The sequence below is a fragment of the Onychostoma macrolepis genome, chromosome 05, assembly GCF_012432095.1.
Source record: "Onychostoma macrolepis isolate SWU-2019 chromosome 05, ASM1243209v1, whole genome shotgun sequence".
NCBI lineage: Eukaryota > Metazoa > Chordata > Actinopteri > Cypriniformes > Cyprinidae > Onychostoma > Onychostoma macrolepis.
This window is the reverse complement of record NC_081159.1, coordinates 42,846,377-42,862,701: the sequence shown is the minus strand read 5'-3', so window position 1 is coordinate 42,862,701 and position 16,325 is coordinate 42,846,377. Positions and strand designations below refer to the sequence as shown.

The 16,325-nt window shown below is 33.9% G+C and overlaps 1 protein-coding gene across 5 annotated transcripts in view; it reads right to left on the bottom strand.

Moving 5' to 3' along the window:
- Window positions 1–16,325, bottom strand: part of mtmr4 (myotubularin related protein 4) — a 104,765-nt gene that overhangs the window by 21,625 nt on the left and 66,815 nt on the right. For 4 of the 5 annotated variants that reach the window (XM_058777014.1, XM_058777016.1, XM_058777015.1 and 1 more), the window contains 7 exons: window positions 12,688–12,804; window positions 7,982–8,011; window positions 6,978–7,060; window positions 5,432–5,598; window positions 4,024–4,120; window positions 1,829–1,942; window positions 1,567–1,748 (listed from right to left, as the gene is read on the bottom strand). In XM_058777014.1, coding sequence (XP_058632997.1) covers window positions 1,567–1,748; window positions 1,829–1,942; window positions 4,024–4,120; window positions 5,432–5,598; window positions 6,978–7,060; window positions 7,982–8,011; window positions 12,688–12,804 — 790 coding nt within the window. The remainder of the gene's footprint in view (window positions 1–1,566; window positions 1,749–1,828; window positions 1,943–4,023; window positions 4,121–5,431; window positions 5,599–6,977; window positions 7,061–7,981; window positions 8,012–12,687; window positions 12,805–16,325) is intronic. The other variant, XM_058777013.1, reaches the window with a different exon arrangement.

Sequence of the window (16,325 nt, the reverse complement as noted above, 5' to 3'; positions counted from 1 at the left end):
ACATCATACCAATGATGAAATCTGGAATTGGGTTTCAGCTGTTGGGAGTTTAGAAACTGATGAGTCTGTTGGTTTCATTTGTAATGAGGTTCCAGAAGTCATCAGTCAGAAAGAGGGACAGAAAGTCTAAGGGTGCAGCACTGGTCAAATCTTTCTCTCCTAGATGACCAACAGGCTCATCAAAGCATTTGATCCAGTCCTGATACACTTCTTCATTTCTCATAAAAACCCAGCCACCATTGTCATCGCTATTTCCAGCCCTATTTAGAGCCAGATCACCCCTGTTGCCTCTACCACATCTCCCGGCTCTCCCACGCACAGCACGGCCATGTCTACCGCGGCCACTCCCACCTCTTTGAGCCACTCTGACTGGATCCAAAGAGCTAGTGCTACTTCCAGCCCTATTTCTCCTACCCCTGCCTCTAGCAACAGCTCTCCTATGGACACTACGACCACGTTCACCCCTGCCACCCCCATCCCCGTTGGGCAAATGGTCAAAATGATCTGTTTGTGCTTCGTGAACACTTGCGCCTTCCTTGGCGGCACCATTGCGCAGCAAAGATGTACCAGGAGAAGCGCGATCATTAGACGGCTGATCGTCATTTCCAAAAGGCAAATATTCCCCTTCAGAGTCAGAATCAGCGAATAACATTTGCAACACATCCTCACGGTACAAATTTTTATTAGCCATTTGGCGATTTTCTCTCACAAATCTCACAATTTACTCAGACGCTCTGAACTGAACTGCTTCCGCATCAATGACACAAACGCTCACTTGCTCTGCTATTTCCTCAAAGACTTTGAACAGGAACATGACGTCATTTAGGTCTAGAATCGAAGTACTACATGTCTGCCATCTAGTGGTAGAGAATACAAAGATATTGCACCATATTAGGATCTACAGCCTATTTTATTAAGTATGACGTCTTGTCGCAATTTTGCGACTTTGGCGCTTAAGAGGGTTAAAATTACCATGCCAGTTAACAAAAATGATCACATACAATAAAGCAGTAAAATTAAATATACAACAATAAAATAAAATTACAACAAAACAATGCATAAAAACTCAAAATAAGAGTTTGGTTTAACTTGAAGAAATTGTGACAGAAATATATGACTGTTGTACAGCAGAATCTAATTCATAAAGTAATAATATAATATAATAATATAATCATATTTTAAGAAATATTACTTTTTCTTCCATGTTTTAAATTTTAACAGTAAACCTCTGGTGTTTTTTTTTTTTGGGCCAAAAAAAAATGTTAAAAAGATTAATTAAATTGTTAGTGTTTTATGCATTCATTTGATTACCACATATTAAATCATGAATACAAAAAAGCTGAATTTCTGAAAAAATTAATTTCACAGGGCCCTCTTACTGTAAACCTTTCAATAAATTATTAAATCGTTAAAGTTTCATGAACCCGATTTATTACATTTTTATAAAAAATTAAATTTTTGTTTGAACAAATTATTGTTAAATTGTATGTCCAGTTTATAATATATAGATAGATAGATAGATAGATAGATAGATAGATCTAAAAAAAACTAAAAACAAAAACTTACCGAAGTCACTGTCGGACGAGTCGGGTCCGTCTCCTCTGGCTCTGCAGGCCCGCAGCCCGGCGTCCAGCTGACAGGCCTTCGCTATGGACGTCACCAGATACTCGTCCTCAGTGTTCCTCCAGCCCCACCAACTGATCTCCGGCTGACTGCAGCGGGCGATGACCGCCCCGTTACGCTGGTGCCTGACGGGAGACACAGCAGAGATCATCAGTCACTGTCAGGAGTGCAGGAGGCCAGGAGACAGACCAGCTGCTTCTCTCACCTGTACACCACCACAGGAATCCTCTTCCAGGACCTGAAGGAGGCCACGCTCTCCAGCTCCTTATCTGTGATCCAGACGGGCACCAGCAGTTTTTGTGGATAACTCGAACACAACCTACAACAACAAGAGTCAGACCTGAAACTCACAGACATACACACAATCAGCACTGAATTAACTAATATTATTACTTGACACCATATCAGCAGCAAAGGCTTTTTTCCACGGCGAAACATACTAGGAATTAATATACAACAATTTAATAGCATGTCGTAAAACCAATAAACCTTACATATCTCAAAATACCAATAAACCCCAATAATTGAATTATATGCAGCAAATTAACAATATTCTTACAACAAATATATTATGAAATACAGTAATTACGTAAACTGTTTGAAACTGAAATGATTAAAAATATAGAATTTTTAAAAAATGCCTTTATACTCAAATAAATAGAATATTAATATATAAATATTGATATCAATATTTATTTATTGAAGACCACATTAGCAGTAAAGGCTCTTTTCATGGCATACGGAATAGCAAAATCATTAAACTTGCATACAAGAAAGTATCTGATCTGGTGTTCTCGCTCTCGCCTCATTCTAGTGTTCAGATCAATCACATCTCTGTCTCACGCCCGCTGTGTCTGTCTCACCCTCAAATGACAAACTCAGTCCAATTATATGCTGACGTCCTCCGTGAGCCTCGATGACTGACCGAGACACACACACACACACACGAGTTTGTCTGATGTGACTCACACTGCGCAGCAGGTTCTGGCTCGCTTTAATTATCCATCTCTACAGCACGTCTCACAACACACAACACTGCTGCATTAGTGCTGAAAACTCAACGCTCTGCACACATATTTAATGGATTTTTGCTATAACGACCTACACGTACAGCAAAGTTAAGTCAAATTAATTTATTTAGCACTCAAAGTAGCTTCACAGCAATAAACAAGAAAATAAATTGCAAAATGAAACAATTACTCAGCTGGAAAGCAGCTCTGCGTAAGCGTGAGTAATCAAATTTAGGTTTTGATTTGAATTTCAGCTTTCAACGATTATGAAAACATGATAATATACCGATTATTGTGCCACATTCCGTTCCTTGATTACTTTATTCAATTTCTATAGTAGGCTATTAGCTGAACATTGTACCGTTAGATTGACTTTCATGAAAAACATAAAAAGTGTTGTGTCGTGTTAATGCATTATTTCATTTCTGTCCATTTGTGTGTTTTATCTGTCCTCTTGTTTGTAATTTTGTTCTTTGATTTTAATTGTATTACTTACTGTTTACTTGTCTTCAATAATTGTTTGAGGGCTTTTTAGTTCATTTTAATTAGTTAACCTAGTATTAGTTTCAAAAAAATTTAAATAATTGTGAAATTTCACTGGTATCTAAAACCTTATTTTCAGTAAAATATATATACATACACACACAGCTATAGAAAAAAAATTAAGAGACCACTTGAAAATTCTCAGTTTCTCTGGATTTACTTGGTATGGGTTTGAGTAAAATGTTAATATTTATTTTATTCTATAAAAAGGTCTGATGACATTTCTTCCAAATTTCAAATAAAAATATTGTCATTTACAGCTTCTTTTGGTAAACTGGTCAAAATAACTTTTTTTGTGATTGAAAATCAGGGTTATTCCACCAAATATTGATTTCTTAACTCTTCTGAGATTAAAACATTGGTATTGTGTTGTCTAAAAATGTATAAATACATGTCTGAAAACATGGCATCTTTTTTATTTTGATCAACTGTCATTTCATGCTCTACTTGATAACATTTTTATTTAAAATTTGGAATAAATGTCATCAGTAGTTTACAGAATAAAACAAAAACGACGTTTTACTCAAACACACCTACAAACCAGAGAAACTGAGAATTTAAGTGGTCTTTTTTTATTATTTTTTATTGTTGTTTCAAATAAAAGAAAAACAATTGATCGTCATAATCGAGCAGCCCTAGACAACAGTGCCATTATTCAGCTCAAATTAGTTCAATGTTAATTCAATTTACCTCAACGACAGAATCAATGTTGCAAAGTTCATCAATAGTAAGTAAAATACTGTAGCAAAACAAATAAGTGAGTTCTGGCTCACGAGTCGCCGTTCAACAGGTTTCAGTAAATTAATGATATCAATTCCATCCATCTATCATCACACTGTTTTCTTACTTGTAGTTGTTGTTGATATCAGACACTCTCCAGGCGTTCTGCATGTCGAACCCCATCCGCTTCACCTCCACCTCCAGCCTGTGCCGCACGTGATCACCTGAGACACACATTTGATAAGCTCCAAATTCTAAATTCTCAGTATAATAAAACTTTGCTGTTAAACCTGTTGCACACAAGCTACTCCATGCCTTCTGTCGTCTGATTGATAGTTACATTTTTTATAGTTTTTTTATCCAGTCAAAGCTCTTTTAGTGTAATTGCATAACCGTCCAACTTCAGCTGCTGCTTCAGTGTCTTTCTGCTGTCAAATCTTGACTGATTTTTATCAAGTAAATGTCAGAAAAACTGTAGTAATTAGGGGTGCAACAGATCTTAGATGATCCGTGATCTGAACGGACCAGTCCCCACGGTTCGGCACACATGTGATTCGCGGATTAACAAAGTTAAGTGAAAATACCCGTTTTGGCAAGTATTCTGGTAAACACAGTAGGTTATGTCCATGTCTTAAGTTAACGTATACAGCTGACTAAGAAGAAACCGAATGTGTGTCAGTATTTAGGTCCGTGCATTTAGTCTTAAAGAGACAGCAGCCTCAAACAACACCACAGTTTTAACAAAGATTAATCTGTATTTAACTTACGCAGTAAGCATTATTGTGTTGTTTTAAACTTAATTATTACATTTCTGCACCTGAATACTACTGTTACTGTCTTTATATAGCCTATAATTGTATGTTGGCTGTACATCTATGCTTGGAATTTGTGCAATTGTTGTATTACTGACTTTAGTAGTTAAGCTAGTGGTTTCTGCTTGGGTATAGAAGTACTTAAAGTAAGCTTTTAGTAATAAATGAAAAGCAAACTTTTTGTTTTTTTTGCTGATCCAAAAAATGATCCGATCCGTGACTCAAAATCTGCAGTATGATCTGAACCGTGAGTTTTGTGATCCGATGCACCACTAGTAGTAATATTTCCAGATGAACACTTACTGGACTGAAGCAGCTCAGCTTTACTTGAGATTTCTTAGAAAAATCAGTGCGTCTCAAATCTGATCATCAGGATCTTTTGAGGAGCGTTTGTTTCAGAAGCTTTACTTTCACTGTTTCTCAGTGAGCCTCCAAAACATCTCACATCTTCTGAGGAGCGTTTATTTCTTCATCTCTCGATCAGCATTGCATTGCGTTATATGTTTGGATAATTTCAATCTCATCTTACTAAGACACATTACTGGAGTGACCATTGATATTATGTAAGGATCTGCTGTACTGTTATAAAGATCTCACTGATTTACATTACAGGCATCAGAATTTCATCATATAAATATCAGCTGTTTTTCCCTCCGTATTCTCACTATATCAGACATGGCTCATCATGAGCCATAAAGCCCTCTTGCTCATGCGTGTGTGTACCTGGTCTGCACAGGTGCAGGTGCTGGTCTTCATCGTCTGTGTTTCCTCCTAAACACCAGGCATGATACGCCAGCGCGAACAGCTCCTCCAGACGCGCCGGATGCGCTATGGCTCTGTTCAAGCGCTTCAGCCACTCCTCACACTGCTTGAACGTCGAGAAATGACACCTGACGCAGAAAACAGTCGCATTCATGCATTTAGCATATGTCAGAAAACAACACGGATTGCAGCGGATTCAGAAAAAGCCATAGAAACATGTGAAGCACAACGAAAACTGAGAAAGACAATTACACTTTACAATAAGCTCTTATAGGTAATGCATTAACTAATGTTAACTATCAACAAGTTACAAGTAACAGCAAGAAGTAGTATCTTAGGTAATAAAAATAAAATAAAATAAAATAAAAACAGTTTTCATTGTTCATGTTGCTCACAGTGCATTAACTAAAGTTACAGACGCAGAATATGGGAACTTTGGCCAACAACAACAACTCATTATTTTTGATAACGAGATGTTATTTCCATAATGTCAACACCAATGTGAGATTTAAACAAGACATCAGGCAACACAACAATGTACAGTAGAAAAGATACAGTACTTCTGAAACCTGGTAAGGAAATTTTTGTGTTAGAGTTTAATTAAATAATCCTATTATGATCTGTGTACAATATCAGCTTAATCGGATTGATATTGATCATTTAAGTCATAAAACTGTCCAATACCAAAACCACCAATTTTGTTGTTAAATAAAATGAGTAATTAAAATGCATACATTTTATTTTCTTATAGAAAAAATATAAAAATAATAGGTATAATTAAAAACTAAAATCCCAATTTCATCATAAGGATAACTTTAAGATGATACAGTTTTTAATCAGCGAGTTTGAGATAAAAATGCAAAAGTTAATAAAAACATAAAATATATTATCTAAAAGTAATTCAAACATGAATATACATTATATATACACCCTAAAAGTTTAATATTAAAGTAGGTATTGTTAATCACTACTTCAGCGTTCTTGAGATTATGATAAAAATGCAAAAGTTAAAATAGTTACAATTAATTAAAATGGATTCATTATATTTACTGGAAAGTTAAAACATTAATTTAAATACCAAAACAACAGGAATGATTATCTAAAAGTAATTAAAAAGTATTATACGTAATATATGCTGACAATGTAATATTAATTAAATTAGAGGATTTAGTTTTCATTAATACTCAAAATACAAATTCTCCAATATTATACTTCAATATAATAATAATAAAAAAACTACAATTCCTTACTTCACACTGCTGACCAGGTGTGTGTGTGTGTGTGTGTGTGTATAAAAGAGTATGTCTTCCGTGTGTCTGACATTAAGAATCTGATTTAACAGAAAATCTTCAAATAAACGGCCCAAAGGTGATGATGTGATAAAACAAGAGATGGGAAACAATAAAGTCAGATTAAAAAAAAATATATAGGGCCTATCTTTCAGGAGGAAGTCAAGGACTGTCTGTGTGTGTGTGTGTGTGTGTGTGTGTGTGTGTGTGTGTATTACCTCACTACTTTGGAGTCTTTGCAGATGATGTGCAGCTGAAACATATCTCTGCTCTCAACACCCTCAATCAGCCTCAGAGGAACCTGTGCACACACACAATCAGCCAATCAGAGAGCAGAAGACCTCATCACATGACTGCATCAACCAATCATGAGCATCTAACTGAAAACATGCAACAATGTAACAGTTTTAAACTGCAGGATAAAGCATGTAATATTGAGAGCATTTACAGATGCCATTAAAAGCTGATTCAAACTGACTTTTGAAATAGTGTTACTGCAAGATATTAATGCCTTTAATATACTGACATCAGTTCTCAATAGTTAAAGTTATTTGAACATGGTCTGCCCTGTTGATTATATAATATATATAATATCATTAAAAATCCATATAATATATTAATAGTATAATTAAATAATAATATTTTTATATACTGACATAAAAGGCATTAATAGGCTCAATAGTTCAAGACTTAAGTGATTTTACCATTGTCCTGTTAATTATTTAATATATATCAACACGCACAATAAAATGTAATATATATATATATAAATAAATAACTTTATATACTGACATAAAATGCATTAATATGCTTAGTAGTTAGTTATTTTTATACTGTCTACACGATTAATTACGTAATATATATCAATATATTCTACATAATATAAAAGTGTAATTTCATATAATATTTCATATATATATATATATATATATATATATATATATATATATATATATATATATATATATATATATATATATATATATATATTTTATTTTTTAAACATTGTCTGTCCTGTTATTTATATAATATATCAATATACTATATAATATAATATAAAATAGTATAATAAAATATATATCTTGAATATTAATGTAACCAGACTACATCAATGTGAGAAACAGAGAGAAACACCAAAACAAACAGTAACGGGGGAAATTACAGACATGAAAAGGAGGGATGAAGAGGTCAAAGGTCAGAGGTGAGGGTGCAGATTACTCACAGAAATCTCACTGTCCACACCAGGATACATCTACAACACCGACACAGGGATGAGGAAGAGGAAGAGAGGGAGAGAGGGTGGAAAAAAAAGAGGGAGATGAAAACGTGACTCAGCGAAACGAGCAAACAAAGAGGAGGATATAAATGGAAGGGTATGAAAAATGCACAAAGATAGAGAGAGAGAGAGAGAGAGAGAGAGAGAGAGAGAAAGAGATCTTTGCTGAAGCTGAGCAAAAAGATCCAGGATCGTTAAAAAAAAAAAAGACTTAAATCTCAGGGTCACATGATGTTGTAATGCAGCTGGGTTAACCGGGTGCCGAGTGCAAGGGATTCTGGGTAACATCATTAAGATTCCAATCTCATGGCTGAAGGAACGTTAGCGGTTAGCATAATGCAGATTATGACAACAAATCTTTTCATTTGTAAAATGAAAAGTTTGTAAAAAAACAAAAACAAAAAAAAAACAGATGTCTGTGCGATCAGAATAAAGCTCATTTATGTTAAAATAACAAATACTGTCATACAGTGACATGCACTGCAAACTAGTTTTATTTTAGTATAATTTGTACACTATTGTAGTATTTATGAATATTAAAATTTTTATGATTATTATTATTACATTTAAATTAAAAGATTTATTTTATTTTGTCAGACAAGCATTGAACATTAGTGTCCTTTTGTTATTATTTATAAACTATTACAGTATTTATTCATTTAAATTAGCCATTTTTATATATTTTCGTTTTTTTAAAGCATTGAACAGTAGTTTTTATTTTATTTTTATACACTATTATAGTATTTATAAATATTTTAAATTAGGGTTTATTTTATATTTTCAGTTTCAATTTTTATTTTGTAAAAGCGATGGGCGTTGAAAATCACTGTTATTTTATTATTATTTATAAACTGTTATAGTATTTATAAATATTTGTATTAGCTTTAATTTTTATAATTTCAGTTATTTTATTTTTATTTTTAGTAATTTTGTTATGTTTGTCATTTTTTTAAAATATATTTCTGTTAGCTTTGTTTTCAGTTTTAATACACCTTAAACCTATTTCAGTTCACTTTTTTTTTTTTTGGTTTTACAATAACAACACCATTAAACACGCAACATCCCTTTAAACATGTCACATTGTTGAGGTGTCAGAGTGATATGGCGATTATCAGGAAGTTTGTGTTTCCTCTGGTGCACGTGAGTCAGGACACTCACAGCGACGACAGACAGGCGTTTGAACCGCAGGAGAAACTATTCATTATCAGCGCAATCAGGGACGTCAAGACTGACGATTTAACAAAGAAACATCGAAAATAAACAACAGGTCAAAGTTCTCCCTTAAGAACCCTAATAAAGCCTCTCCTTTAAGATCAGCACTCCAGACATGAAGAGAGGTGACACAGAAATAGTAGAGCGAGCAGACGGGGTCACACGTATGAGATAAGAGGCTTTCCTCTGCACACTGAAGGAGTGTGACGCTGATGGACATCAACAGTGTTGGGCTAATGGATTACAAGTAACGCGAGTTACATAATCAGATTACTTTAAGTAACTAGTAATAAGTAGCACATTACTTTTAAATTACTTTTTCAAAAAAGTAACACAAGTAACTGTTTTCCCGTTTATTCGCTGACACCTCTCTCATCCCTGTGTTGAGAGAAATCGGGAGTAAGCGCAGAGAATTCCTTCAGCCTGAAACTTATTCATTTCCCTTTTGGTGTGAAAGGGCCCTAATAGGTGGCAAAAATATAACTTCTGGGTTTTGTGTTATTAAAAAACAAATAAGCAAGCCCAGACCAGGTGACAAAAAGTAACACAAATGTAACTATGCATTACTTTCATAAAAAGTAAACCACAATTACCGTATTGACCCGAATATAAGACGATGTTTTTTCCTTGGAAATACATCTGAAAAAACGCATTCGTCTTATATTCAGGGTCTAGACTTTGACATGTCAATAATACACCCACAACAATAGGTGGCGCCAAAAACACATAAAACGAGTGTGCCATGAAATATGTAATGTAATGTGTGTTGTAAAGATCGCGAATGAAAACAAATGAAAAAGAAAAGCTTACAGCAGCATGATCGTGACTGTCATGTTAGCCTGATGGGACCAAACTTCCTCTGTAAGTGATTTTAAAACATAAGACAGTACCCAGATTTGAAGACTACAATAAGATTTCACGTCTACTGATAATAACATTTTGGTAGGCTACTATGAGTTGGATAGCCTAATTGTTATATAATTCAGATGGGCTACCTGTTAGTTCAATGGTATATCAAAATTCATGTCATTGTTGGTAAATTTTACCAGTGTTGGTACATTTTAAAGTATGTTCACTATTGTTGAACATACTTTTAAAAAACAAAAATTAGAATTGGAAAAATATGCAATATGAAAATAATTTAAGAATAAATGTGTTTTACAGAGAGAGAAAAAAAAAAAAACAAGATTTGGTTTTCAAAAAGCCTTTTTCCAACAGGTACATCTGGAAGAAGGGGGGTCGTCTTATAATCAGGGTCGTCTTATATTCGGGACAATACGCTAGTTACTTCTTCATGGAGTTACGCAATAATGTAACGCATCGCTTTTAAAAGTAACTTTCCCCAACACTGGACATCCACGATTCACTCACGAAGCTAGTTACTCAAAAAAAAAAAAAAAAATATATATATATATATATATAGAATGTATGTGTGCGTTTAGGTATATATAATTATTAGGGATGGCCATTTTTTGCAATTTCTTATTTCGATCATCAATAGGTTTCAAAAACGATTAATTGAGAACTCGGGGGGAGGGGCATGGAGATAATGAAAATATCTGAAGACTGTTATGAAAATGAATGTTAAAAATAAAAACATGACATGAAAACATGTCTATGAAAACATGAACACACGATTAGATGTTAGTTTATGATTATGATGGAGCAATGTTATTAAAAAAAGAAGCATCTAAAAAAGAACAGCTGCCTGAGGTGAAGCTGACTTCATGCCAATAAACTGAAACCTGTTCTATGACACTTCCTATGATATTAATCAGATAACATAAACGTAATATTACAACTTGTATCTGCACAAAAGGATGCATATGCCAGTGAAATTTAAGTTACATGCTACAGCAAGAGAGAGAGAGAGCTCCGCCGTGATGCGCTTTCAACAGCGCGCTGAAACACGGGTAGGGACGGAATTTAATATAGATTTCACATCCTATAAAGTACTCATTATAATGCTTATGTCATTAATGTTTATGGCAGATTTGTGCTAAATTTTCATCTACATTATCAAGTGATTCCTAAAATCGCCTGCGTGTTTTCGAAGCCATACGAAGTACGAAAACAACTGTAATTGAAGTATGCCTATTGTTGAACAAATGAGGAAAAATTTATAAAAATCACTGCTGCATTATTATAGGATCAGTATTTTTGAAAAAGAAACATCTAAAAGCAATATGATCATCTCAAATAACTCATTGCATTTGAGCATGAAACTAAACACTGGTAGGCTAATATGCAGCGCATTCAGCATGTAAATAAATGTTAATATCCTAACGCATCCTATATTAGATTAATCAGATATGTATGTAGCTAACCCAGACATCACTACGTGACTTCAAAGCCAAGCTTTTCTCTCTTCTCACGTCTATACTTTGAACCGCATGCTGCTGCAAGCTAAACAATCAGAGCTCAGGGTGCCACCCAAAGGGCTGCTATAACCAATCAGAAATTATTTTTTTCCAAAATCATCGTTTTCATGATCAATCATCGCAGTCACGGCCGAGTACTCGATCGCTGTTGCACATCCCTAATAATTCTTAATATATCTTTCAATATGATGCGTGTATGTATATGTATATATACACATGTATGTATGTATGTATGTATGTATGTATGTATGTATGTATGTATGTATGTATGTATGTATGTATGTATGTATGTATGTATATATATATATATATATATATATATATATATAAAAATATAAGATGTAAATAAGCTATATTCTAATATAATAAAAAAAATGATATATATATATATATATATATATATATATATATATATATATATATATATATATATATATATATATATATATATTTATTTATTTATATATTTATATGCACACATATACACACATTCATATATAAAATATTATTAATGTATTAAATATTATATTAAAATATGATTATATTTATAGATAGATAGATAGATAGATAGATAGGTGTGTGTGTGTGTGTGTGTGTGTGTGTGTGTGTGTGTGTGTGTGTGTGTGTGTATGTGTATATGTGTATATGTGTGTGTGAGAAAGTATTTTATATTTAAATTACGCAAACCACATTTAAAAATAATCTAAACATCAACTTCACTAAAGACCCAACTGGGACGCCAGCAGCAGTTTATGTGCTTGATGTCAGGGAGGCTGTGGGTGGAAAGAAAGAGAAAAAGAGGCCTGTGTGCCAACATGAGCTCACTCTGTGTTCAGACCTCCCAGAGCCATGAGGTCAAGGGCTGCTGAGATCAGAGAAATCTAACCGTGCCCAGAGATCGGCTCTTTCACTGGGATGAGAGGAGACGAGCCCCTCGGCGGGAAACACAAAGACTACAACATCTGGACGACTATCAGAGGAGATGCAGCAGAGTCTAGACTTTAATTCAGGGAGCTAAACTCTCTCGCTCTCTCTTTTTTGTGCTGTTGGTGCTCTTACATTGATGATGGAGTCTTTGAATTTGATGTGAAGCCTGTAGTTGGAGATGGCGATGATGGCATCGTCCGCACGGCCCAGGAACTCCACCCACTCGCCCTGCAGGACAGGGAACGGGACCTGGACAGACCAAAACACAAAAACATGCCACTGAACTGTGTGTGAACACATTTTTTACAAAAAACACTTTTTTTCGTATATTCGTCATCCTTTCATATCAAGATGCGGTAACACTTTATTTCGATAGTCCACTTTAGACATTCTACTAACAGTAAGTAGCTTTGCAACAACATGTCAACTAGCAGTCATTACAGTATTAGTAGACTGTCTGCTTAATATCTTCTATCACTTCATTTTGATGGGTCCACAACATACTGACTATGAGAAACGTTGCAAGTATGTGTCATTGTCAACTTATTCTACTAACCCTAAACCTACCCTACTGAGAGTTAGTAGAGACAGATGAAAATTAATGAGAATTAGTTGACATGTAGCTGACACGTAGTTCCAAAGTTACTTATAGTTAGTAGAATGTCTAAAGTGGACTATCAAAATAAAGTGTAACCCAAAATGCTTGCTACGGATGCAAAAACGCAGAAAATCGATCCTGTTCAGAATTTTATGACGGACAAAGGTTTTGGAGGCAGTGTGTAAACGTGATTGACACAACGTGAGGTCGTATGTCGTATTTATTTTTTAATGTGCAAACATTTCGGACCTTATGTCTGCATGTTTCTGTGTCAATGAATGGCGCGGTTTTGTCTAAAACACAAACTCAGACACATGCGACGCTTGCGCTGTTTTCAGCGTCTGCATCTCAATATATGAGCACATGAACTTCATTTCCAGAGCTGCTCTGAGACTCACGTCAGCGGCTTTACACATTTTCATTTGAGAAAAACTACTGTCAAATACACACTGAAAGTGAAACGGAAAGACCTTCATAACCCGTCAAAATAAAAGTCTGGTTTGACTTGAAGAGATTATGACAGTAATATATTACTATTGTATTCCTAATCTAGTTTTCCAATAAACATGCCACTGCATACTGCAAATACTGCTGCTTTATGATGAATTGCTTATTAACATCTATTGTAAGTCGCTTTGGACAAAAGTGTCTGCTAAATGTAAATTTCTCTTTGCAATATACTTTAAAATGCAAACGTTTTCATTCTCAAGTTTCTCAGTCAGGTTGTTTTTTTTAGTCAACATAACTGCATCCCTTTCGGCCTGTAGTGGTTTGAAATGTGGTTTCTCAGCTTTTTTTAGTCTGAACTATGAGAAACGGTTTCTTCTGTAACTCTGCATCACCCATAATACCCTCAGTGCCAGCGGTTTGTGTGGTTGTCCTGACTCACTGGCTCTCTGTAAACAGGACCAGAAAACCAGGCGGAGCGAGAGAACGAATGCTCTTCAGACTCCAAACACTGGAGCAGTTCAGGCCGTTCTTGAAGACCTTCTCACTACAGAGTAAACAAGGCAGCGTTTGCCTTTCCAGCTTTTTCTGAAGCTGCATTCAGGTTTGCCATGTGTTGCATAAGGCGTAAAGTGTGAGTGTGTCACCAAATGGAATTGAAATGCGTTTGTTTTAGCAGCCTGGCACAATGAAAAAATAATAATAAAATTAACAGGATTATTATAGTGTACTAAATCCATAAAACATTTTTTTTTTAAATCTGAAATACACTTTAATAGAAATAAATAATAATAATAAAAAAAAAAAAAAACTAAACTTATTTTATTTCAGCTGGTTGTCAAGGCAACACTTCTTATTTTCATTTAGTTTATCTCGATGTACTAAAACAACAAACTAAAACTAAATAAAAATTAAGGACAACTATATAGAAATATGAAAAAAAAAACTAAGAAAAATTACAAAAAACAACAATTACTAAAAGTGTAACTGATTAAAATTAACAGAAAATGTAAAAATAAATAAAAGAAGCTGAATAAAAACCAATAGTATCTCAATGATGCTAAAATAACACTGTTTTATATATATATATATATATATATATATATATATATATATATATATATATATATATATATATATATATATATATATATATATATATATATATATATATATATATATATATATATATATATATATATATATATAAATTTCATATTAAATCTATAATTAATTTGCTAACATTAAAGAAATATTAAATTAAATATAAAAAAAATATTTAAATAAATTAATTAAAAATCAATATATAAATACATACAATATTTGTTTTACATAAAACATAAAAACAACATAAAATCAAAATTGATTATTTACTTTAACATGTTTCTGGACTTGTAAATAATTCTTCGTAGCACAATATTCCAATAAAAAAAAAAAAAGGTTTTCAAAATTTCTCATCAAAATGTAGTAAATGGTTCCTCTGAAACTTTTCGGCTGACATCACGAATCTCTTCTATTTTTCAGCCCCTCTTTATCTCCTACTCAATATTTTCTCAAAAAATATTTTCTCAATATTTTCTCTTTATCGCTGCCGTAAAGCCAGAGCACACACCATCATACACAAACTTCACGCTTGTACCAATGCCTTTGACTGCTTCCTATCTAGGGATGGTGAAGCTGTCTCACTCTCAGCGCTGCATGAATCAGTCTCAATGTGGAGGCCAAAAGCAGCACGTCCACATGAGATATTACTCATCAACTTCCTACTGTTACCATCTCTCCACACGTCTGCACTGCAGGTACTGACACAGAGCCTGACAAAGACAGCAAAAGATGAAGACAGACATCTGGGCAAAAGTCTACAGCCTACATAGACAACATCCTCTCCAAAATGAACCACAGAAGTGAATGATTTGGGACGCTCTACATGTGCAGCTATAAAGCTTATTAATACTTACAATCAAACCCTTATGACTGAAATCAAGCCTTATTGGTCTATTACTAAGGTTATTATTATGTGTACAGTGAGGTTTAGACTGCTCTCTGTGTGTAAAACTGTGTGTCAACCTGCGAGATAATAAATGACCCAGCGACTGATAACAGCATGTCAGACAAGCCTGGAGAATATATAGAGAGTCATACAACATCCATCTTTCACGAATTACTGCAAACCTACAGCAGGACGGAGTCATTACACTTAGATTTACAACCAGCCGCTCACATACACACAAGAACAGCTCGTATCTAAGAGATATTTATGGACAATTGCCAGTGTTAAATTGAAAAAGCTGAAATAAAATAAAATTATTAGATTAAAAAAAAATAAATAAAAAAAATACTAATACTAAAAAAAAAAAAAAAATATGACTTGACCCATATTTACATTTCAATACATATTCAGTGGCCTGATTCATAAATTAGGTAAGCAAAGGTTAACCAAACACAATAGAGGTCATTTATATACAGATGTCTTAAAAGTACAGTAACAAAATGAGAGATGGGAGAAAATGGTCAAAAACAGACAAATATGAAAATAAAGATGTAAATGCACATAAAATCGTCAAATAAAAGATTGCTTTTCATCATTTTTCATCAAAATTTAATAACTTGCTCTCTGAAACAACTTTCTCTTTCAGAGGTCATTTATATGCAGAAGTCTTAAAGGTACAGTAGCAAGGAGGATGACGTGACCCTTCGGTGGCAATGCACGCATAGTCCTTCGCTC